Genomic DNA, 25,821 nt, shown 5'->3' with positions numbered 1-25,821 from the left:
TTATTGTATAAAATTGCCTCCACAATTTTAAAAACTTAAGATAGTACAGTTTTCCTAATAGTAAAGAGTAGTCCTTTTGAAAGCTCCTAAATTTAGGAGGAAGAGGGGAACAAGTTTTTGTTTCGTTTTGTTTTTTGCCTGCCTAACCATAAAAGATTCAGTTAATACCAGAGTGTCAGTATTTCTGCAACCTACTGTATATACCATCAAGAAAAAAAAAATGCAAGCCACAAAAATCACCTAAAACGCATATTTGTGAGGACTAACAACTTATAGAACAGATATTTGCTGACCACATAAAGAAAAGAGCAACCTGGTCTGTATTTTGGTCTTGACACTAAATTCATAATACAAAACTTCAGGCAGGCAGGAAGTGAATTTCAAGAACAATATGAAAACCACAGAACACAAATAATGAATGGAACTTGTAATCATATTTTCATACTTCCAGATTTTTGCACACATAGAAAGAGGTGTTTTAAGGCAACTTTAACCTTTCCCCTTCAGCCTGATTTTCTAAAGGAAGATCAAAGAAAAGCGGTTTGAACTCACACGCTCCTTCAGTTATGCAACACTGATTTAGACATTACACTTCAAAACTCTAGCCATTACTTCAGCATGCACCAATCCAAATATCATTCCAGTCCTTTGAAGCCGCCTTAATGGTATCTTCCATTTGCAACTAACACTTTGGTAGTCAAAAGATCTTACTCAGGGTAGATGTTAATGTAAAACCACTCAGACTACACTGACACACACGCCTGGAGGCAGACGAGAAGGTGTTCAGAAGTCAATGTAACACCATTATAGAGAGTGTCGGCCTAGTGGCTGTCATAAACACTTCCTAATCACTCAGACATAAAAACTGGATTTTCTTTATTATTTTATTACAAGCTGGTAGGTGTTCAATTGAAAAGTGAAGAGAGAAAACAGTGTAATAGATAAACCAATTTTGGCTCACCGCCTCTTTCCACTTTTAAAAGACTGAATTTGTTACATTTTAATGGTATTGTAAACCTATCTTGATTTAATCCATTGATTAAAGAAGATAGATTTGCAATAGATAGTTAACCAAGGAGAAACTGTTTATATTAAATAGAAGCCTAAAAGATTTTTCCATAAAATAGGTATTATATTAACTTGTAAGATTAACAAGATGATTTTTTTTTAATGACTGACAACCTCAACGGCAGCAGTAAGTGGAACAACTGTAACTCCCAGATACTGCAAATGGAAATATACAATAATACAGCCTATTTGGAAAACCCTTGGGCAATTTCTTTTTTTTTGGGGGGGGGGGGACGCGCAATTTCTAATAAAGTTAAATATATGCCACCTACCCTGTGACTAAGCAATTCCGCTAGATATCTTAACAAAAAAAAAAAAAAGAGTCCATATATCTATAAGAATGTTTATAGACACTTTATTCATTATAGGCAAAGGCCAGAAACACAAAGCCCATCAAAAAGAAAATAACTAAACAGATTATGGTATATTTAAATAGTAAAATAAAACACAATAATAAAAACAAACAAAAAATGCAAACTACTATGATATAGCAAAAACACAGATGAATCTAAAAAATATATTTAGCAGAAGAGGGCCGGGCGCGGTGGCTCAAGCCTGTAATCCCAGCACTTTGGGAGGCCGAGACGTGCGGATCACGAGGTCAGGAGATCGAGACCATCCTGGCGAACATGGTGAAACCCCGTCTCTACTAAAAAATACAAAAAACTAGCCGGGCAAGGTGGCGGTCGCCTGTAGTCCCAGCTACTCGGGAGGCTGAGGCAGGAGAATGGCGTGAACCCGGGAGGCGGAGCTTGCCGTGAGCCGAGATCGCGCCACTGCACTCCAGCCTGGGTGACAGAGCGAGACTCTGTCTCAAAAAAAAAAAAAAAAAAAAAATATATATATATATATATATATATATATATTTAGCAGAAGAGGACAGATGCAAAAGAGCACATACTGTGTGCCTCTATTTATATGAAGTTCAATGCATGTAAAACTAATATGAGGTCAGAATAGTGGTTATCTTATCCTGGAAGGAGGAGAAATATTGACTGCAAAATTTTATGAGTACAAAATGTTTTACATTTTCTCCCCAATGGTGGTTTCATGCACTTGTATATGTATACACACAAGCATGCATACAGACGTATATAAACACACATATATACAAACACACACAGGTAAAAATCATCAAACTATAGACCTGAGATTTGTGCATTTCATAGTATGTACATTATCTTTATTTTTTAAAAGATATTATCATGTGTGGTGGCTCATGCCTGTAATCCCAGCACTTTGGGAAGCTGAGGCGATAGACTGCTTGAGGTCAGGAGTCTGAGACCAGCCTGACCAACATGGTGAAACCTCATCTCTACTAAAAGTACAAAAGTTAGCTGGGCGTGGTGGTGGGCACCTGTAATTCCAGCTACTTGGGAGGCTGAAGCAGGAGAATCACTTGAACCCAGGAGGTGGAAGTTGCAGTGAGCCAAGATCGCCCCACTGTACTCCAGCCTAGGTGACAAAGTGAGACTCCACCTCAAAAATAAAATAAAATAAAAAGATAACTGTTATAAACAAATTGTGGTATTCCATACAATGAAATATTATTCAGCATTTGAATAAGCTATCAAGTCATGAAAAGACATGAAAGAACCTTAAATGCATACTACTAAGTGAAAGAAACCAATCTGAAATGGCTATCTACTGTGTGATTCCAACTATATGGAAAAGGCAAAAGAATAGACACAGTACAAAGATCAGTGGTGCCCAGGGCTTATCAGGGAGGGAGGGATGAATACATAGAGAACAGAGGATGTGTAGGGCAGTGAGACTATTCTGTGTGATATTACAATGGTGGATACCTGTCAAAACACATAGAAAGTATACCACCAAAAACCAGGCCAGGTATGGCGGCTTACCCCTGTAACCCCAGCACTTTGGGAGGCTGAGGTGGGCAGATCACTTGAGGTCAGGAGTTCCAGATCAGCCTGGGTAACATGGCAAAACCCCATTTCTACAAAAAAATAGAAAAATTAGCCAGGCATGGTGGCATGCACCTGTAGTCCCAGCTACCCAGGAGGCTGACGTGGGAGGATCACTTGAGCCCAGAAGGCAAAGGCTACAGTGAGCCGAGATCGCACCACTGTACTCCAGCATGGCCAACAGAGCAAGACCCTGTGTCAAAAAAAAAAAAGGAAGAAAGTATACCACCAAAAATGAATCCTACTGTAAGCTATGGACTGTGGGTGACAATAATGTATCAATGCATGTTCATGGATTGTAACAATTTTACCACTCTGGTGCTGGGGGTGCTGACAGTGGGAGAGACTGGGCACAATGTGGAGGCAGGAGTTTTATGGGACCTCCCTATACTTTCTACTCAGTTTTGCTGTGAACCTAAAACTGCCCTTAAAAATAAAGTCTGTCGTTTTTTTTCTTTTCCTGTTAGGCGAGAGATGCACGAGGTGAGGGTCTCAGACACCGTTTCTCGTTTTCATCACAAAGACAGAACAGCCCCGCTGCAGAGATGGTCAACATACCTAAAACCCGAAGAACCTCCTGTAAGGAGTGTGGCAAGCATCAGCCTCACAAAGTACCACAGTATAAGATGGGCAAGGATTCTTTGTATGCCCAGGGAAAGAGGTGCTATGATCGGAAGCAGAGTGGCTATGGTGGGCAGACAAAGCCAATTTTCTGAAGAAGGCTAAGACCACAGAGGATGTGTAGGGCAGTAAGACTATTCTGTGTGATATTAGATTGTGCTAAGGCTGGAATGTGTTGAGCCTAACTGCAGATCCAAGAGGATGCTGGCCATTAAGAGATGCAAGCATTTTGAACTGGGAGGAGATAAGAAGAGAAAGGGCCAAGTGATCCAGTTCTAAACTTTGGGATATTTTTCTTTTAATTTTGAAGAGACAATGTTGAAGCCATAGAAAAATTACCTGAGGGAAAAGAAACACAGTGATATGCTTTAAAAATAAATAAATAACATTTTTTTTAAAAAGTCTGTTTTTTAAAAGGTATCTATTAAAGAACTTGACCTAGTTAAATATGACCCTTAATTTTTTCAAGTGTAAAATAAGACTAACACTAACTAGTAAAATTGACAGGATAATACATAATATATGCAATATGCCTAAAATAATGTATGGTGCATTCTGAATATTTCAGTTATAACTATTTTATTTTCATATTCTACAAAATTTTACTAGGCAGCACAAGTGTTAAAACTCCTCCCTCCTGGCCAGTAGCAGTGGCTCACGCCTGTAATCCCAGTGCTCTAGGAGGCTGAGGCGGGCAGATCACGAGTTCAGGAGATGGAGACCATCCTGGCTAACATGGTGAAACCCCATGTCTACTAAAAATACAAAAAATTAGTCGGGCATGGTGGCGGGCCCCTGTAGTCCCAACTACTCGGGAGGCTGAGGCAGGAGAATGGTGTGAACCCGGCAGGCGGAGCTTACAGTGAGCTGAGATCGCGCCACTGCACTCCACCCTGGGCTAACAAGAGCTAAACTCCGTCTCAAAAACAACAGCAGCAGCAACAAAACTCCCTCAGGTCTGATCCTGGGTTAAAAAAAAGAAAAGAAAGAAAGAAAAAAACCCTCCCCCAGGCATCCCGTCATTCTTTGGGGGCTCTACAGCCATTCATTTATACCTCTATCCTAATACTGATCAAACAGATCAAGATTTTTCAACCTCAGCACTACCAATGTTTTGGACTCAACAATTCTTAGTTCGGGGAGGCTGTCCTGTACATTATAGGATGTGTAGCAGTATCTCTGGCTTCTATCTACCACATGCCAGCTGCAATCCCCAGTCATGACAATGAAAAAAAATAGCCAAATGGCCCCTTGGAGAACAAAATTACTCCTGGTTGGGAACCACTGACACAGACTGCAAATATTCAGTGACATTTCCCCCAAGTAAGAAATTATCTCCTCAAGACAGTGCTCAGGTCTTAGTTTATCTGTATCTCATAATACTTGACAAAGACCCGAACATTTCAATGTGGCTGAATGGAAAAACTATGGTACTATTCTAATAAAAATATAGATGTTAGCAGGAAGGGCTAGAGGGGAAATAAATAGATTTAAAGCAAAGAGCAAGAAATTGTTAAGTTTATTTTGGGACTTTCTCAGATTTGAGTTTCTAGCATACTTAGAATTCAAAAGCAGACAATGAAACCAATGAAAAAATAGAGTATAAGAATTACCCACACATCTATGGTATTATTCCAATTAATAGGGTAAAGAATGGTCTTTTCAGGAAATGGTGCTGAATCAATTGGGTATCATTATTCTAAAAATAGAGATAAATAAGAAATAAGGCTTAGGCAGATGGACTGCTTTGGGCCAGGAGTTCAAGGCCAGCCTGCACAACATAATGAGAGTCCCTCTCTACAAAAAAAAAAAAAAATTTTAAGTAGCCGGGCACGGTGGCACAGGCTTACAGTACTAGCTGCTTAGGAGTCTGAAGCAGGAAGATCACCTGAGTCCAGGACTTGGAGGCTGCAGTGAGCTATAAGGGCACCACTGCACTCCAGCCTTGGCAACAGAATTAGACTCTGTCTCTAAAAAATAAGGAAACGAAATGAAAAAGAAATAACCCTGACTCCATCTCATACCATACACATACAAAGTTTTGGTTTTTTTGTTTGTTTTTTGTTTTTTTAATGATTCTTAAACCTAAAGGTAAATACAACCCTCTAAAAGAATAGGAATTTTTTTTTGAGACAAAGTCTCACTCTGTCGCCAGGCTGGAGTGCAGTAGTTATCTTGGCTCACTGCAACCTCCGACTCCCGGGTTCAAGTGATTCTCCTGCCTCAGCCTCCCAAGTAGCTGGGCTTACAGGTGTGTGCCATCACGCCCGGCTAATTTTTGTATTTTTAGTAGAGATGGGGTTTCACTGTGTTGGCCAAGATGGTCTCGATCTCCTGACCTCAGGTGATAAGCCCACCTCGGTCTCCCAAAGTGCTGAGATTACAGGCATGAGCCACCATACCCAGCCTTTTTTTTTTTTTTTTTTGAGACAGAGTCTCACTCTGTCACCCAGGCTGGAGTACAGTGGCGCGATCTCGGCTGACTGCAATCTGTGCCTCCCGGGTTCAAGCAATTCTCATGCCTCAGCTACCCAAGTAGCTGGGATTATAGGCACATACCATCATGCCCAGCTAATTTTTATATTTTAGTAGCAATGGGTTTCACCATGTTGGCCAGGCTAGTCTTGAACTCCTGACCTGAAGTGGTCCGCCTGCCTTGGCCTCTGAAAGTGCTGGGATTACAGGCATGAGCCACCACACCCAGCCTAAAAGAATATTTTCATGTCCTTGGAGTAAACAAAGATACAAAAAGAAATAATAATAGAGTAAAAGATAAAAAATCTGAACCACAATACTACTGCATCAAATTTAAATGACCTGGGTTTGATGACAGTGCTATGGCTATATATTTATTCTTAGGAAATTATACTAAATAATTTATGAAAACAGGCCAGGCACGATGGCTCACGCCTGTAATCCCAGTACTTTGGGAGGCTGAGGTGACTGGATCACTTGAGGCCAGGAGTTCGAGAAGAGGCTGGCTAACATGCCAAAATCCCGTCTCTACTAAAAATACAAAAAACTACCTGGGCATGGCGGCACATGCCTGTTGTCCCAGCTATTCAGGAGGCTGAGGCAGGAGAATTGCTTGAACCCAGGAGGCGGAGGTTGCGATGGGTGAGATCGCGCCACTGCACTCCAGCCTGGGCGACAGAGCGAGACTCCATCTCAAAAACAATAATAATAATTTATAGAAATTATGGTTCAGAAAATATATGCATAGATACACAGACTGAGAGAATGACAAACAAATAAGGCAAAATCCATGATTGGTGAATCTCCATGATGGGCAACAGGAATACCTTGTATATATTATAAAGTTTTCTGGAAGTTTGAAATTTATTGCAAAATAAAAAGCATTTTTTGAAATAGGGTCTTACTGTGTATTGTGATGCCCAGGCTGGAGGGCAGTAACATGATCATAGCTCACTGTAGCCTTGATCTCCTGGATTCAAGTGATCCTCTCCCCTCAACCTCCTGAGTTGCTCGAACCACAGGCACATGCCACGAGGCCCAGCTAATGTTTTATTTTTGGTCGAGACAGGGTCTCACTATGGTGCCCAGGCTGGTCTCAAACTTCTAATCTCAAAGGCTCCTCCCACCTCAGCCTCCCAAAGTGCTAGGATTACAGGCATGAGCCACTGTGCCCAGCCTAAAAAGCATTTTTTTTTTTTTTTTGGAGACGGAGTCTTGCTCTGTCACCAGGCTGGAATGCACTGGTACAATCTCGGCTCACTGCAACCTCCACCTCCCAGGCTCAAGTGATTCTCCTGCCTCAGCCTCCCGAGTAGCTGGGACTACAGGCGCCCGCCACCACACCTGGCTAATTTTTGTAATTTTAATAGAGACGGGGTTTCACCATGTTGGCCAGGATGGTCTCAATCTCTTGACCTTGTGATCCACCCACCTCGGCCTCCCAAAGTGCTGGGATTACAGGCATGAGCCACCATGCCAAGCCCCCTAAAAAGCATTTTTAAAACCTCACAGCCTCACAGAAGATATCAACACATCCACAACAGAATGGCCAAAACTGAAAAGACTGACAATACCAAGTGCTACTGAGAATGCAGGACAGACAGAAATTCCAAATACTTCCAGTGAGAGTACAAAGTTGGCAAAACCACTTTTGAAAACTATGTGGGAGTATCTACTAAAGGTAAACATGTACTTATCCTGTGACACAATAAATCTACTCCTAGATCAATACCCAAGACAAATGAGTGTCTACATACAGCAAAAATTACCATTTTTTGTTTATGTCCATGAAAAATTGCCATATACAAGAATTTTCAGAGCAACTTTATTAATACTCAAAAACTGGAAACAACAAAAATGTCTATCAGTCATATAATGGATTTTTAAAAAAATTATTGTATTCACATGATAGATACTACACAGCAAAATTAATGTTACACACAATAGCATAAAAACAAATCTTGGTCATAATGTTAAGAGACAAGCCAGAACATAAAAGTATACTTTTTAAATCTATGACCGTATTTTTTAGACATTCAAGAATAGAAAAAAACAAATCTATGGTGATAGAAGTCAGAATAGCAGAATAATGGTTACTTGGAGGTGGAAAGAGGGTAGTATTGCCAAGGAAGTGGCACGAGGGATTCTTTTGAGGTACTGGAAATGTTCTAGACCTTAATCCAGGATGATGGTTAGAATGTTTTATATATATATAATGTATATATATTCAATCCATGCACTTAAGATTTGTGCATTTTACTGTATGTATATTCAATAACATTTATCAGAAAAAAAATGCATTCCACAGACTTATAAATCAGCTTACGTCCAAATAATATACTGTTTTAGAGTAGAAAATCATCAAAAAGATCTCAAATAAGAAAGAGTCAAACTTAACTATGATAAATTTCAAACTCACAGTAATGTCTACTGCCTACGTCAAATCAACAAGAGTCACGCCACTATTCGCACACAGGGAAAAATTAAGTTTCAGATGCAAGACTTCTCTGAAGTGATACTTTAAGAAACATACTACAGGAAAAGATATTTTAATCCACCAATATGGGTAAATTCCAGAAGTTTCTTCAGTATTACTCTTCATTTCTGCTTTTATTCATCCATAACAACCAATTCCCTCCCACTGCAGATGTCTAAGGATCCACCTATTACTTCTCTTTCCAGGAAGAAGATAACGCACCAAAGAAAATAAGGTCCTATTCTCAACGAAGGCAATTTTTTTCACTGGACTCCATCCATATTCAACCTCTCTCTGCTTGCCAGTGTACCCAAATCACTAACTTTATATTACTCCCAAATGAAAGCCATAAAAACTATTTCCTGGCTAACAATCTTAACATGGCAAGGTCTATTGGCACCTAACCTCTAATAAATAGTAGACTAATTGGTATTTACCTCAAGAATGCCCTTGCATGTTTGCTCTAAAGCTTTTAGTGTATAAAAACTACACAAAAGCTTTAGGGCAAAAATTTCCTTTCAAGGAGCAGATGCACTTTTCTTAGATCAATGTGGTAGTGACACCTAGTGTTAGGTCACTGAAGTACCGCATATACACAGCTCCAAGAAAACACTACAAATACTAACTTTTGAAACGAAAATACGGTCATCCCTCTGTATCTGCATGGGATCGGTTCCAGAATCCCTGTGGACACCAAAACCTCCAATGCTCAAGTCCCTTTTATAAAATGGCATGGTATCTGCACATAAACTATGAATATATAACCTATGCACATCCTCCTATATACTTTAAATCATCTCTAAATTACTTATAATACCTAATACAATGTAAGTGCTATGTAAATAGCTATATTGTCATTTTTATTTGTGTTATTTTTTATTGTTGAATTATTTTTTACTTTTTTCCCAAATATTTTCTATCCATATTGACTGAATCCACGTATTCAGAATCCATGGATACCCAGGGCCAACTGTATACTGTTTCACACAATACAACTGCCATATTTTAGGTGCTGTAATAAATATACTCTCCATTTTTTAAGAAAAAATTAAGCATTTCAAAAGAAGACGCTGGGTGCAGTGGCTCATTCCTGTAATCACAGCACTGTGGGAAGCCAAGGCAGGAGGATCGCTTGAGCTCAAGAGTTCAAGATCAGCCTGGGCAACATGGCAAAACCCCACCTCTACAAAAAAAAAAAAAAAAAAAAAACACAAAAATTAGTTGGGCATGGTGGTGCATGCCTGTGGTCCCAGCTACTCGGGAGGCTGAGGTGAGGGAATCACTTGAGCCCAGGAGGTTGAAGCCATGATTGCACCACTGCACTCCAGCCTGGGTGACAGAGCAAGACTATGTCTCAAAAAGAAAAGAAAAGAAGAGAAAACTAAGTAGGCATTTAAACAGATAGCAAAAATTATAGGAAAATATCAGAAGACTTTTACCACTGAAACTTTAAGTGAGAACCCTTTATTACTTGTAAGACAAGAGCTATACAATTTTCGCTTTACGTGATTTTTAACAGAGTCTAAGTCTAATAATCAAATTCTATTTCTGCTAAAATGATGCCATCTTTCATACTAAGCAGCAGCAGTCCCCAGGTCAAGACTCTGGAAACATCTTTGACTTTCTTCTCTTCTAAATGTCTAATCACTTACCAAGGTTTTTGGTAATCCTCTCACAGCAACAAACTTACTTCAGGCTCTGAACATCTAACATTTAGACAGTGTTGAAATTCACTCCTAACTAGCCTTATAACCTTTTCTCCTGCTATTCATCCCACTGCAACCACAAAATCAATATTACAGACAGCTTTTGGAATGTATGTTACCAAAAGCTTCTCAATGAGTCCAAATTATCATGGCTGAAAGAGTAAGTCCAACTCCTCATTCTGCAATTCAAATCTCCTCCTTGAAAATTCTGTATCTTATTCTCATGACTACAAAGAATGTATAATGCTAAAATGAACGCTAATAATCACAGAAATGTTATTTGTGTGAAATAAAATAATACATGATTGCATGTCTAAACATACTTATCAAAAACAACTCCTTCTCCAACTGGATGCGTTGATGATAGTGTTTTTCAATCCATTTGTCATAAAAGACCAATTTCCTTTTATTTTTCTAAAAGTTGGCATAAATGATACTTCTGTAAACTATATACATATGTTTGGAGAGTATGCACTGGCAAATACTATAGGTTTCTAAAAGCTTACTCTCATTTTCTGCCCTTTACCTTTCTGCTGCCAATAACAAATAATTCACTATCACCAGTTCATGGACCAAAAACAATCTACGGTTCACACATTTAAAACCAAATTCACTACCTTTCCACCCAAATCTGCTCTTCACATACCTTTCTTATTTTTAAAAGTGATATTACCTCTATTCAAAATCCTCCAATGGCTTCTACAACTAAGTGGTGTTGTTGTTGTTGTTGTTGTTGTTGTTTTTGAGACGGAGTCTTGCTCGGTAGACCAGGCTGGAGTGAAATGGTGCGATCTCGGCTCACTGAAAGCTCCACCTCCTGGGTTCACGCCATTCTCGTGCCTCAGCCTCCCAAGTAGCTGGGACTACAGGCGCCCGCCACCACGCTGGGCTAATTTTTTTTTTGTTTTGTATTTTTAGTACAGATGGCATTTCACCATGTTAGCCAGGATGGTCTCGATCTCCTGACCTTGTGATCTGCCCACCTCAGCCTCCCAAAGTGCTGGGATTACAGGTTTAGTCACCACACCCGGCAACTAAAATTTTTAATGGGCAACAAAATTATACAAATAATTGCTAAAATATATACAAATGGCCAAGAAACATGAAAAAGCACTCCACATTATTAGTCATCAGGGAAATGCTAATGCTAAGTAAATCCTCAAGGTATAACCTACCAAAATAGCTAAAATTTAAAAGATCACAAAAATTAGCCAGGCATGGTGGCATGTGCCTGTAATTCCAGCTACTCTGGAGGCTGAGACATGAGAATCGATTGAACCCATCTCTGCTGCAGTGAGCAGAGATCGCACCACTGCCCTCCAGCCTGGGAAATAGAGCGAGGCTCTGGCTAAAAAAATGAAAAAACTAACCAAATATTGAACTCTAGTTAATTATATGCATGCAAAAGTAGTTAGGGGAAAGCATATTGATGTTTGCATTCCTCTGAAATGCACCGAATAAGATGGACATGAGACAAAGTACAGTAGGCAGCTCTATGAACCCGTTCCGGTTCTGAGGGTTGCCTGAAGAAAAAAAAAAAAAAAAAATGGGAAAAAAAGAAAGTGTAGGTAAATTTTAAGGGTATACTCTAGTTGAGGGGTCCGCAATCCCTGGGCCAGGCACTGGTTAGGAACCGGGCCTCACAGCAGGAGGTGAGAAGCAGGCAAGCAAAAGCGAAGCTTCATCTGCATTTACAGCTGCTCTCCATCATGCACGTTACTGCCTAAGCTCTGCCTCTCGTCAGGTCAGCAGCATTAGATTCTCATAGGCATGTGAACCCTATTGTGGACTGCACATGCCAGGGATCTAGACTGCGTGCTCCTTATGAGAATCTAATGCCTGATGACCTGTCACTGTCTCCCATCACCCCCAGATGGGACCATCTAGTTGTGGGAAAACAAGCTCAGAGCTCCCACTGGTTCTACATTATGGTGAGTTGTATAACTATTTCATTATATATTACAATGTAATTATAATAGAAATAAACTGAACAATACATTTACTGTGCTTGAATCATACTGAAACTATTCCCACCCTGTGGAAAAACTATCTTCCACAAAACCAGTCCCTGGTGCCAAAAACGTTGGGGACTGCTGCTCTAGATGGTGGGTATAAGTATTTTCACTGTAAAATTCCAACTTTGCTCTATATTTGAAATTTCAGATGTCCTTACAAGGGCTAAAACAAAGCCCTAGCCAACTGCCACCTCTTGGACATAATCTCTTACTCTTTGCTTTGCTCCCCTAACTCCAGCTAAACTGCCTCCCTACTGTTCTTAAATATAAGAAACATATTCTGCACCACAGAATGTTTGTACTGGCTTGGAGTGTTCCTCCCTCAAATACCCATATGGATAACTTCACACCACTCCACTATATCACTGGATATTTGAGAGGCTTTCCCAGACCATCCTATATAGAAGAGCAACCCACAACAACACCAACCCCCCTACATACATAACATCTATCACCATCTAACATGGTACACATTTATTAAATCTATCTTCCCCACCTACCAGAATGAAAATTCCACAAGCAGAATGACTTTGTTTTGTTCAGTGTTGTCTCAGCACCTTCAACACAGTCTGGCATGTAATAGACAATTAATAAATCTTTGCTGAGTGAATGAATTAATAAATGTATGGGATAAGTACAAATGACATGGCTGTAAAAAAATATAATTTGGAAAATCTATCAGGAGCCTTACTTTTATTGATCTCTCCAAATTATATGACCATAAAGATATTTATCTCAATATTCTTCTTTCTTCTTTTTTTTTTTTGAGAGGGTCTTGCTGTGTCACCCAGGCTGGTGAGCAGTGGCGCAATCACAGCTCACTGCAGCCTCGGCCTCCTAGGTTCAAGTGATCCTCCTGTTTCAGCCTGAATTTTTGTGGTTTATGGTTAGATGGGATCTCATCATGTTGCCCAAGCTGCTCTTAAACTGCTGGCCTCAAGCAATACACCACCCTCAGCCTCCCAAAGTGTTGGGATTATAGGCGTGAGCCACCATGCCCGGCCTCAATACTCTTTAAAGAGAAAAAATTTGAGAAATCTAAATCAATCTCTAACTATAGAGAAAAGAACGCTTTCATCTCAGAACCTCTGTTTACTGTTTATTGTTCCAGTCTTACCCTAAGTATTTTTTAGCTTATATGCCACTTCCTTGTCATAATATGTCATCTTTTTTCTCATATTACAACTTAAGTTGTATATGCATTTATTTTTATTTAAATCTCTCTCTCCTACTAGCTCTATGACAGCAAAGACCACATCTATTGTGCTCACCACTGTATATCCCAGACATGTGCTGAATAAATGAACACCATTTAAATCTTCATAGTTCGTGGCCGCGCACGTTGGCTCAAGCCTGTGATCCCAGCACTTTGGGAGGCTGAGGCAGGCAGTTCACGAGGTCAGGAGCTCGAGACCTGCCTCACCAACACGGTGAAACCCAGTCTCTACTAAAAATACAAAAATGAGCACGACGTGATGGCGCATACCCAGAATCCCAGCTACTCAGTAGGGTGAGGCAGGAGAATCGCTTGAACCCAGGAGGCAGAGCCTGCAGTGAGCCGAGATCATGCTACTGCACTCCAGCCTGGTTGACAGAACGAGACTCCATATCAAAAATAAAAAATAAAATAAAAAAATAACTTTGTAGTTCATGGCACCAATCTATCTAAAACTGGGAGAAGAAAACTTCAAAAAGTATGATTATTTTGAGGTCAGGTGTGGTGGCTCACGCCTGTAATCCCAGCACTTTGGGAGGCTGAGGCAGGTGGATCACGTGAGGTCAGGAGTTTGAGACCAGCCTGGCCAACGTGGTGAAACCCCATCTCTACTAAAAACACAAAAATTACCTGGGTGTGGTGATGCATGCCTGTAATCTCAGCTACTCAGGAGGCTGAGGCAGGAGAACTGCTTGAACCCCGGAGGTGGAGGTTGCAGTGAGCCAAGATTGCATCACCGCACTCCAGCCTGGGTGACAGAGCAAGAGTCTCCAAAACAAAAAAAAAAGAAAGGCAGCGTATAGAACTTCATTTTTTTCATATTTGAATCTCACACCACTATTTGGTTTTTAAAATATATACAAAGATAATTCTGATTTTTTTAATTAAGAATTTTAAGCAAGAAAGCTTACACTTACCTCACCAAAAAAGAGTCAGTAACATTAAAGGGATGGTTGGAAAAAGGGGTTGTTTATCTGGAACGCCAACATAACAATCTTTCTCTGTCAAATCTGGTGTGTTTAAAGAAGGGATCTGACAGCTCAGGAAAGCTAGGAAAGCTGGTGTCATATACAAAGCAGTAGAGATTGGGGAATAAACTACTGCACAGTTCTGCTTTTGAGCTGACTCTAATTAACGATATTCCTAGACATCATCTAAGTTCCATTCACATCTATGCACTTCAATAGACAATTTTTTTAAATGTTTAACCAGGATATGCTTATTTTCTTAACCTGAGACTCCCAGGTGGGACAGTTTTGTCTTTCTTTTTGAGACACAGTCTCACTCTGTTACCCAGGCAAGAGCGCAGTGGCGCAATCTCGGCTCACTGCAACTTCCGCCTCCTGGGCTCAAGCCATTTTCCTGCCTCAGCCTCCCGAGTAGCTGGGATTACAGGTGCCCACTACCATCCCCAGCTAATTTTTGTACTTTTAGTAAAGATGGAGTTTCACCATGTTGGCCAGGATGGTCTCAAACTCTTGACCTCAAGTAACCTGCTTGCCTTGGCCTCCAAAGTGCTGGGATTACAGACATGAGCCACCGTGGGACAGTTGTATTATACTCAACAAGAGGGAGTCCTGAGCATATACTAGAAGCAAAAACTAAGCTAAGGTTTGCACAGGGGTTGATTTTCTGCCCACCTATACTTACTCAAAAGCAAAGACGTAGCCAGGCATAATGGCTCACATCTGTAATCCCAGTGGTTTGGTAAGCCACAGCAGGAGGATGGCCTGAGGCCAGGAGTTCAAGACCAATCTGGGCAACCTAGTGAGATATCATCTCTATTTTTAAAAAGCAGGCCAGGCACGGTTGCTCACACCTGTAATCCCAGCACTCTGGGAGGCCAAGGCAGGTCGATCACTTGAGGTCAGACGTTCAAAACCAACATGGCCAACATGGCGAAACCCCGTCTCTACTAAAAAAAAATATATAAAAATTAGCCTGGCATGGTGGCTCACACCTGTAGTCCCAGCTACTCAGGGGGCTAAGACATGAAAATCACTTGAACCCAGGAGGCAGAGGTTGCAGTACGCTGAGATCACCCCCACTGCACTCCAAAAAAAAGAAAAGCAAATGCAAATACAATTGTCCCTCAGCATCTGTGGGGGATTGGTTCCACAAACCACCCATGGATAGCAAAGTCCATGATGCTCAAGTACTTTACATAAAATGGCACAGTATTTGCATACAACCTTTACACATCCTCTCATATACTTTAAATCATCTCTTAATTACTTATAATACCTAGTACAATGTAAATGCTATGTAAATAATTGTTACACTGCATTGTTTAGGAAATAATGACAAGAAAGAAAACTCTATATGTCTTCAGTACAGACACAACCATCCTTTTTTTTAATTCCAAATATTTTCAATCCATAGTTGGTCGAATCTGCAGATGTGTAAAACACATACATAGAGGGCCAACTGTATGAATTACAGACTATAAAGATCCATGAAAGTCACTTTTTTTTTCAGGTTGGCAAACAGGCTCCCCACTGTCTAGCATATGCTCATTGAATGAATAATGGTTATAAGTTTCAGAAGGGTTCCAACACAATAATGGCTAACAGAGTGAAACATAAAACATAATTATAAGTATTTGAAGGTATATCCTAATCTTTTACAAATGAAAACACTGGGGCTCAAAAAACGATATTCCAAATTCTGGCATTTTAGCATGCGGAGCATTTTGAGCTAAAGGAAATTAAGAGGCCCCAGAAGCCCTCAGAACCAAGGACTTTCTGATGTTCTTCTCCTGCTTCTCCTCACAAGCACAAGGTGGAACTCTCTAAAGTTCCCTTTCCTGAAGCTCTTCTACAAGGAACACAATTGCCTCCCTCTCCCCTCTCTGAAATTTCTTCAACCAGAGAAGATTAATCTCAAATTGCAGGAAGGAAAACTGAGAAATGACATCACACCTAGACAGACTTTGTCACAGGCTATCATCTCTGCGCAGGTCCCATTTCCAAGAGAATCACTTAGAAACGATTTTCTGCTCTTTGGGCCCCTTCAACTTTCTTGAGAATGACTTACTAACTCTCAAAATTGACTACATTCCTCCTTCTCCTTCTCCCCTGTGAAGACAGCACTATGTAAGCTTCTGCCATCTGGCCCTTCTTTGAGTCTCATTTTATGTGGCTCTCGTGCATGTGTATATGCTTTTTCTTCCTGTTAATCTACTGTCAATTTATTTCAGAGGGAGAAGGGAAAATTCCCTTCACCTCCACAAAAACTGAACCTAAACTACAAAACTACTCACATGTCATATCTTTAGCAATCACATTTGAAAAGTGATGAAGTATAGCTCTTAGACCATGGGCTTTGAATTTGAATTCAGACATAACTAGGTTAAAATTCTAGTTCCACCTCTTAAAAGCAGTGTGACCTTACCACCTGTAAAACAAGGTAACTTCTACATTAGATGAGATAATATGTATATAAACCTCTTTGACCATAATTAGAGCTCAATCAATGAAACATAAGAAGCTTATTTTCGGCCGGGCGCGGTGGCTCAAGCCTGTAATCCTAGCACTTTGGGAGGCCGAGATGGGCGGATCACAAGGTCAGCAGATCGAGACCATCCTGGTTAACACGGTGAAACCCTGTCTCTACTAAAAAATACAAAAAACTAGCCGGGCGAGGTGGCAGGCGCCTGTAGTCCCAGCTACTCGGGAGGCTGAGCCAGGAGAATGGCGTAAACCCGGGAGGCGGAGCTTGCAGTGAGCTGAGATCTGGCCACTGCACTCCAGCCTGGGCGACAGAGCTAGACTCCATCTCAAAAAAAAAAAAAAAAAAAGAAGCTTATTTTCTCATATTGTCTTTTTTTTTTTTTTTTTTTTTTTCCTGAGACAAGGTTTCACTTTGTCACCCAGGCTGGAGTGCAGTGGCATAATCATGGCTCACTGCAGCTTCAACCTCCCAGACTCAGGCAATCCTCCTGCCTCATCCTCCCAAGGAGCTGGAACCACAGGTGCATGCCACTACACCTGGCTAATTTTCAAAATTTTTTGTAGAGACAAGGTCTCACTACATGTTTTTGTTTGTTTGTTTTGTTCTATTTTGTTTTGAGACAGAGTCTCGCTCTGTCGCCCAAGCTGGAGTGCAGTGGTGCAATCTTGGCTCACTGTAACCACCGCCTCCCGGGTTCAAGCAATTCTCCTGCCTCAGCCTCCTGAGTAGCTGGGAGTACAGACATACGCCATCACGCCAAACTAATTTTTTTTGTATTTTTAGTAGAGATGAGGTTTCACCATGTTAGTCAGGCTGGTCTCAAACTCCTGAACTCAAATGATCTGCCTGCCTTGGCCTCCCAAAGTACTGGGATTACAGGTATGAGCCACCGTGCCCACCCGGTCTCACTATGTTGCCCAGGTTAGTCTCGAACTGCTGGCCTCAAGTGATCTTCCTGCCTCAGCCTCCCAAAGTGCTGGGATTACAAGCGTGAGCCTCTACACCAGGCCCTAATTCATGAAGTAGCAGTACTACAACAATATACAAATGGCCAAAGAAAATTCCATTAAAAAATTTATGCCGGGCGCGGTGGCTCACACCCATAATCCCAGCACTCTGGGAGGCCGAGGCAGGCAGACCACAAGGTCAGGAGATGGAGACCATCCTGGCTAACACAGTGAAACCCCATCTCTACTAAAAATACAAAAAATTAGCCGAGCATGGTGGCAGGCGCGTGTAGTCCCAGCTACTCAGGAGGCTGAGGCAGGAAAATGGCGCGAACCTGGGAGGCAGAGCTTGCAGTGAGCCAAGATCGCACCACTGCACTCCAGCCTGGGCGACAGAGCAAGATTCCGTCTCAAAAAAAAAATATTCAAGCCTCTCAAAATACAATCTAGGCATAAAGAGGAATAAAGACTAAAGACCTTAAGCACTCAAAGATAAACAGAAATTAACTTTAAACTATTAAAAGTAATACCTCTAATTATAACCAAAACAAGTGAGCAGTTAAAGCAACCTGAGTACCACGAAAGGAATGTGTTCAATCCAGTCAACACCCCTAATCACACAGGCTCAACCCTCTTGTTAAACGTATAGCTTCCTCTTTGTCTTCAATTCTGTCAACAAACAGCATAATGAAGCAAAATGTAGTCTCTATTAATAAGAAAAATTTACATTTACAAAACCCTTTTGTTTTATTACAACCTAGAAATATTCCTCTCAGTAAGAAAAAAAAAAACTACCAAATTTTAAGTACTTTCTCCATGCCTTTGGAACAATACCAAAATTGCAAAGAACACTGCAAGACCTTGAAACATGTCAACTACACTTCCCAAAAGGCAAAAGAAAAAGAACACTTCTAATTTCGTGACATACCAGCATGATTCTTCTACCTCTGCAAAGTAAAGCCAAGTTAAAAAAAAAATCCCACATCTTAGATACTTAGTAATACGATAATTATAAAAACAGAATTGGCCAGGCACAGTGGCTCATGCCTGTAACGCCCACACTTTAGGAGGCCAAGTAGGAGGATTACTTGAGCCCAGGAGTTCAAGACCAGCCTGGGCAACACAACAGGCCCCTGTGTCCACTTAAAAGTATTAAAAATTAGCTGGGCGTGGTAGCACGTGCCTGTAGTCCCAACTACTCCAGAGACTGAGGCGGGAGGATCACTAGAGGACAGAGTGAGTTACAATCATGCCACTGCCCTCGAGCCTGGGTGACAGAGACCCTGTCTCAAAAAAAAAAAAGAACAGAATGGAAGACCAAACTTCATCAGAAGTGACTTATCAAAAAATAAACATTTTTTTAACTTAAAAAATGTTGGCCAGGCACAGTGGCTCACGCCTGTAATCCCAGCACTTTGGGAGGCAGGGGCAAGCGGATGACAAGGTCAGGAGATCGAGACCATCCTGGCTAACAAGGTGAAACCCCATCTCTACTAAAAATACAAAAAATTAGCCAGGCATGGTGGTGGGTGCCTATAATCCCAGCTACATGGGAGGCTGAGGCAGAAGAATGGCGCGAACCCGGGAGGCAGAGCTTACAGTGAGCCGAGATCGCGCCACGGCACTCCAGCCTGGGCAACAGAATGAGACTCTGTCTCCCAAAAAAAAAAGTATCTACAGATTTCACATAAGCTAACATGCTGGGAAGTATAATGTTTTAGGTATTCAACCACATGTGTACTTACAGGGACACTCCAGACCTGCATTCCATCGCTGTAGCCAATCATAATCAGCAAAGGCGGTTCATTCCCAGTGCTATGTATTTCATGAAATTCCAGATTTCTTGATGTATCTGCAATACAATTAAGTAACAAAGAAGCTAACTTAAAAGACATAATGTCAGTCAAGAAAACAACGGTATTTCTTTAATGCCTGATTCAATCTTTACACCTCTCCAGTAACTATCCTCTCTTCTCTTAATAGACAGAATTCTCAAAGTTGTCCATCCTGGCTATCTATTTCCTTATATATCTGTCATTCATTGGCCCATTTCAACATAGCTTCTAGCCACACAATTTAAATAATATCAAACATTTAAGGGGAAAAAAAAAAAGACAGGGCTGGGTATGGTAGCTTACACCTATAATCCCAGTATTTTGAGAGGCCAAAGTAGAAGGATAACCTGAGACCAGGAGTTCAAGATTAGCCTAGGCAACACAGCAAGATCCTGTCTCTATTTAAAAAAAAAAAAAAAAAGCCCAGGCCTGGTGGCTCACGCCTGTGATCCCAACACTTTGGGAGTCTGAGGCGGGCGGATCATGAGATCAGGAGTTCGAGACCAGCCTGGCCAACATGGTGAAACCTCGTCTCCACTAAAAAATACAAAAATTAGCCGGGTGTGGTGCCGCGCCTGTAATCCCAGCTACTGGGGAGGCTGAGGCACAAGAATCACTTGAACCCAGAAGGCGGTGGTTGCAGTGAGCCGAGATCACGCCACTGCACTCCAGCCTGGGCAACAGAGCAAGACTCCATCTCAAAAATAATGATATTATTATTATTATTAGCTGGGCTTGGTGGCACACACTTATAGTCCTAGATACTCTGGAGACTGAAGTGGAAGGAGCCTTTAAACAAAATAATTCAAGACTGCGGTGAGCTATGATGGCACCACTGCATTCTAGCTTGGGTGACAGAGCGAGGCCCTGGCTCTAAAAATAATAATAACATCAATTCTACACAAACTTTTTTCTTTTGAGACAGAATCTCACTCTTTCATGCAAGCTGGAGTAGAGTGGAGCCATCATAGCTCACTGCAGCCTTGACCTTCTATGCTCAGGTGATCCTCCCACCTCAGCCTCCCAAGCAGCTGGGACTACAGGCATATGCCATAATGCCCAGCTAATTTTTTGTATTTTTTGTGGAGACAGGGTTTCGTCATGTTGCCCAGGCTGGTCTCAAACTCCTGAGTTCAAGCAGTCCACCTGCCTCAGCTTCCCGAAGTGCTAGGATTACAGGTATGAGCTATCACGTCCAGCCTTATACGCTTTTCTAAAAAACAAAAGAGAAGGCAGTAAGTACCAACTCATTCTGAGGCAATCAAAACTAGACTAAGAAATTACAAGAAAACTGGCCGGGCGCGGTGGCTCAAGCCTGTAATCCCAGCACTTTGGGAGGCCGAGGCGGGCGGATCACAAGGTCAGGAGATCGAGACCACGGTGAAACCCCGTCTCTACTAAAAATACAAAAAATTAGCCGGGCGCGGTGGCGGGCGCCTGTAGTCCCAGCTACTCAGGAGGCTGAGGCAGGAGAATGGCGGGAACCCGGGAGGCGGAGCTTGCAGTGAGCCGAGATCGCACCACTGCACTCCAGCCTGGGCAACAGCGTGAGACTCCGTCTCAAAAAAAAAAAAAAAAAAAAAGAAATTACAAGAAAACTATAAATTAATCCTCCTCAGGAATGTACATATAAAAATACTTTACAAAGAAAAAAAAATACAAAGACTAGCAAATTGGAGTCCACAATATAGAAAGGATAATCGACCACTAAAATACAGGGTTTATCCCACAAATGTAAGATGGTTTAACATTGGAAAAATCAATTATAACTTGCCAACATTAACAGAATAAAGGCAAAAAATCATATGATCATTTCAACATATGTTTAAAAAGCATTTGCTAAAATGCAATAGCTATTTTATTTTTAAAACTCAGCAAATCAAGAATAAAGGATGCCTATGAAAATACTGTAGCTAATTATGGTAAAAGACTGAATGCTTCCTCCCTATGAAGCAGAACAAGGCAAAAATGCCCAAACTTAAAACTTATATTCGACACTGTACTAGAGGCCCTAGACACTGCAATTAGGAAAGAAAAATAAACGACATAAAAATTGAAAGGAGAAAAGTACAGTTGACCCTTGAACAATGTGGAGGGTAGGGGTGCTGAGTCCCCTGTCCCCCAATGAAGTCAAAATCCACATATAGACTGAGTAATCCCAGCACTTTGGGAGGTCAAGGTGGGCATACCACTTGAGCCCAGGAGTTTGAGACCAGCCTGGGCAACATGGCAAAACCCTGTCTCTACAAAAAATACCAAAATTGGTCAGGCGCAGTGGCTCACGCCTGTAATCTCAGTACTTTGGGAGGCCGAGGCAGGCGGATCACCTGAGGTCGGGCATTCGAGACCAGCCTAACCCAACACGGAGAAATCCTGTCTCTACTGAAAATACAAAATTAGCTGGGTGTGGTGGTGCATGCCTGTAATCCCAGCTACTTGGGAGGCTGCAGCAGAATTGCTTGAACCTGGGAGGCAGAGGTTGCAGTGAGCCAAGATCAAGCCATTGCACTCAAGCAACAAGAGCAAAATTCTGTCTCAAAAATAATAATAATAATAATACAAAAATTAACTGAGCTTGGTGAAAAGCACCTGTAGTCCCAGTTGCTGGGGAGACTGAAATGGGAAGATAGCTTGAGCCCAGGAGGTCAAGGATGCTGTCAGTTGTGACCACACCACTGCACTCCACTCCAGCCTGGGTGACAAAGTGAGACCCTATCTCCACCAAAACAAAAAAACAAAAACAAAAAAATGTATAGTATGAGTTTTGGGGGTTGTTTTGTTTTTGACAGAGTCTCGCTCTGTTGTCCAGGCTGGAGTACAGTGGCACAATCTCAGCTCACTGCAGTCTCCACCACACCTGGTTAATTTTTGTATATTTAGTAGAGATGGGGTTTTGCCATGTTGCCCAGGCTGGTCTTGCGTGCCTGCCCTCAAGAGATCTGTCTGCCTCGGCCTCTCAAACTGCTGGGAGGGAATACAGGCATGAGCCACCATTTACAACTTTTGACTCACCCAAAAACTTTACTGCTAATAGCTTACTGCTGGCCAGAAGGCTTACTGTTAAAATAAACAGTCAGTTAACACATATTTTGTATGTTATATGTTTTATATACTATATTCTTAGAATACACAGAAGAGAAAATATATTTACTATCCATTAATGGAAGTGGATCATCAAAAAAGTCTTCATCCTGCTGGGCGGGGTAGCTCAGGCCTGTAATCCCAGCACTTCGGGAGGCTGAGGCGGGTGGATCACCTGAGGTCAGGAGTTCTAGACCAGCCTGGCCAACATGGTGAAAGCCCATCTCTACTAAAAATACAAAAAATTAGCCGGGAGTGGTGGTGGGCACCTGTAATCCCAGCTACTGGGGAGGCTGAGGCAGAAGAATTGCTTAAACCCGGGAGGTGGAGGTTGTAGTGAGCCAAGATCACACCACCGCACTCCAGCCTGGGCAACAACAGTGAAATTCTGTCTCCAAAACAAAAAAAGTTTTCATCCTTGTCTTCACAGTGAGTAGGCTAAGGAAGAGGAAGAATAGGAGGGGTTGGTCATCTCCCTCAGGGTTAACAGAGACAGAGGAAGTGGAGGAGAGTAGAAGGGAAGGCAATAGAGGCAGGCATGCTCAGTATAACTTTATGGAAATATACTGTACTTTCTCTCTGACATTTTTGCAAATTTCTCTAAAAATGTTTCTATACAGTACCAATCCTTCTTCCACCATTTGCTTTCATTTCAGTGCCAGTATTATAGGAAGATCTATGTTTAAAAGAAGTTAAAAGCAGTCTTAAACAATTGGAAGCTTTCTGGCAGACTGTCTAACATCAATCTTCTGGCACTGTTTCTTCTATATCTTCTTCCTCATCATCTGGCACTGGTTTGGAAGCACTGAGCTCCATCAATCTGTCTTCTCTTAACTTCTCTGCTGTGGTATCTATTAATTCTTGAATTTCTCCAAAATCGGTATCTTGAAATGCTTCACTTCTCATCTTTTTTGCCATATCTACAACTTCTTTATTTATTTATTTATTTTTTTTTTTTTTTTGAGACAAGTCTCACTCTGTTGCCCAAGCTGGAATGCAGTGGCATGATCTCGGCTCACTGAAACTCTGCCTTCCAGGCTCAAGCGATTCTCATGCCTCAGCCTCCCAAGTAGCTGGGATTACAGGCATCACCACTTCTGGATAATTTTTGTATTTTTAGTAGAGACAGGGTTTCGCCATGTTGGCCAGGCTGCTCTCGAACTCCTGACCTAAGGTGATCTGCCAGCCTGGGTCTCCCAAAGTGCTGGGATTACAGGGATGAGCCACCATGCCCAGCCCTCTTTCATGACTTTCTTGATGGTACCTATCATAAATCCTGTAAGTCATGCAAAACATCTGGACAGTTTTCCCCAGCAGGAATTTATTGTTTCAAGCTTGCTGACTTTCATGGTTATTTCTGTAACACTGACGGCACCTTCAAGGGTGTGATCCTTCCAGACTTTCCTGATTTCTATCAGCGTTCTCTTTCACAGAGTTGACAATCCTTTCCATAGAGTACCATGTGTGGTGAGCCTTAAAAGTTCTGTGTGACCCTTTGATCTAGAGGCCTATGTCAAGATAGAGACACTGTGTCTGGGGGCAAGTAGACCACTTCCATACCTTTGGTGTTGAATTCATGAGATTTCACGTGGCCACGGGCACTGTGGTTTGTTTTTGTTTTTTTTTTTTTTTTTTTGGCTCAATCTCAGCTAACTGTAACCTCTCCCTCCCAGGTTCAAGCGATTCTCCTGCCTCAGCCTCCTGAGTAGCCAGGATTATAGGCATGCACCACCATGCCTGGCTAATTTTTGTACTAGTAGAGATGGGGCATCACCATGTCAGCCAGGCTGGTCTTGAACTCCTGACCTCAAGTGATCTACCCGTCTCGGCCCCCCAAAGTGCTGGGATTACAGGCGTGAAGCACTGCACCTAGCTTCAAAAAAAAACTTTAAAAGGCAGTCTCTTACTGGTCAGGTACTTCCTGACTTTGGGAACAAGCATCAATGGAGCCAATCCAGAAAAAGGGTTCCCACTATCTAGTCTTCTTGTTATACAAGGAAAAGACTAGCAGTTGCTATTTATCTTTTCCCTCCAAGGCTAGGGGATTAGCAGCATTATAGATAAGGACAGTCCTGATTATAAACTTGACTGCATTTGCACAAAACAATAGAGGTAGTCTATCCCTTCCTAGCCTTAATTCCGGGTGCACACTTCTCTTCCTTACTAATAAATGTCTTCTGTGGCTTTTTTTTCCCAGAATAGGGCACTTCTGTCAGCATTAAAAACTCGTTCAGGCAGATAACCTTTCTCCTCAATGATTTTCTTAATGGCATCTGGGAACTCCCCTGCTGCCTCTTGGTTGGCAGAAGCTGCTTCTTTTTATCTTGACATTTTTTAAACCAAACTTCTTTCTACAATTATCAAACCACCCTTTTCTGGCATTAAATTCTCCAGTTTTAGATTTTTCACCACCTTCCTTTTGCTTTAAGTTGTCATATAATGACTTCACTTTTTCTCAAATCATATTAGAGTCTATAGGTAACTCTTTCTTACAGCATCCTGCACTCCTGTAAAAGCTGCATTTATCTTAATTAATTTTTTTTTTTTTTTTTTTTTTGAGACAAGGTTTCACTCCCATTGCCTAGGCTGAAGTGTAATGTGCTATCTCAGCTCACTGCAACCTCTGCCTCCCAAGCTCAAGCAGTCTCCTACCTGGGACTATAAGCACACGCCACCACATTCAGCTAATTTTTATAGAGACAGGGTTTTGCCATGTTGCCCAGGCTGGTCTCTACAAAAAAATACAAAAGTTAGCCAGGCGCTGTGGTGCACATCTAGAGTCCCAGTTACTTGGGAGGCTGAGTTGGGAGGACTGCTTGAGCCCCAGAGGTGGAGGCTGCAGTGAGCTGAGACTGTACCACTGCACTCCAGCTTGGGTGACAGAGGAAGACGCTGTCTCGAAGAAAAAAAAAAAAAAATCCTTTTCTTTTTTTACAATAGTCCTTAGGCCAGATTCCTTTATCTTGAAATGGTGGGCAATCACAGCTGCAGACTTCAATCTAC

The 25,821-nt window shown here is 41.6% G+C and overlaps 1 protein-coding gene across 15 annotated transcripts in view; it reads right to left on the bottom strand.

Moving 5' to 3' along the window:
- LOC105476856 (BCAS3 microtubule associated cell migration factor) overlaps positions 1–25,821 on the bottom strand; it is a 710,244-nt gene that overhangs the window by 660,686 nt on the left and 23,737 nt on the right. For all 15 annotated transcript variants that reach the window (XM_071082810.1, XM_071082809.1, XM_071082814.1 and 12 more), the window contains exon 5: positions 19,648–19,754. In XM_071082810.1, the coding sequence (XP_070938911.1) occupies positions 19,648–19,754 (107 nt within the window). The remainder of the gene's footprint in view (positions 1–19,647; positions 19,755–25,821) is intronic.

Source organism: Macaca nemestrina, chromosome 17 (genome assembly GCF_043159975.1).
Source record: "Macaca nemestrina isolate mMacNem1 chromosome 17, mMacNem.hap1, whole genome shotgun sequence".
Lineage (NCBI taxonomy): Eukaryota > Metazoa > Chordata > Mammalia > Primates > Cercopithecidae > Macaca > Macaca nemestrina.
Note: the sequence above shows the minus strand (reverse complement) of the source record. Positions and strands in the feature narration are given on the sequence as shown.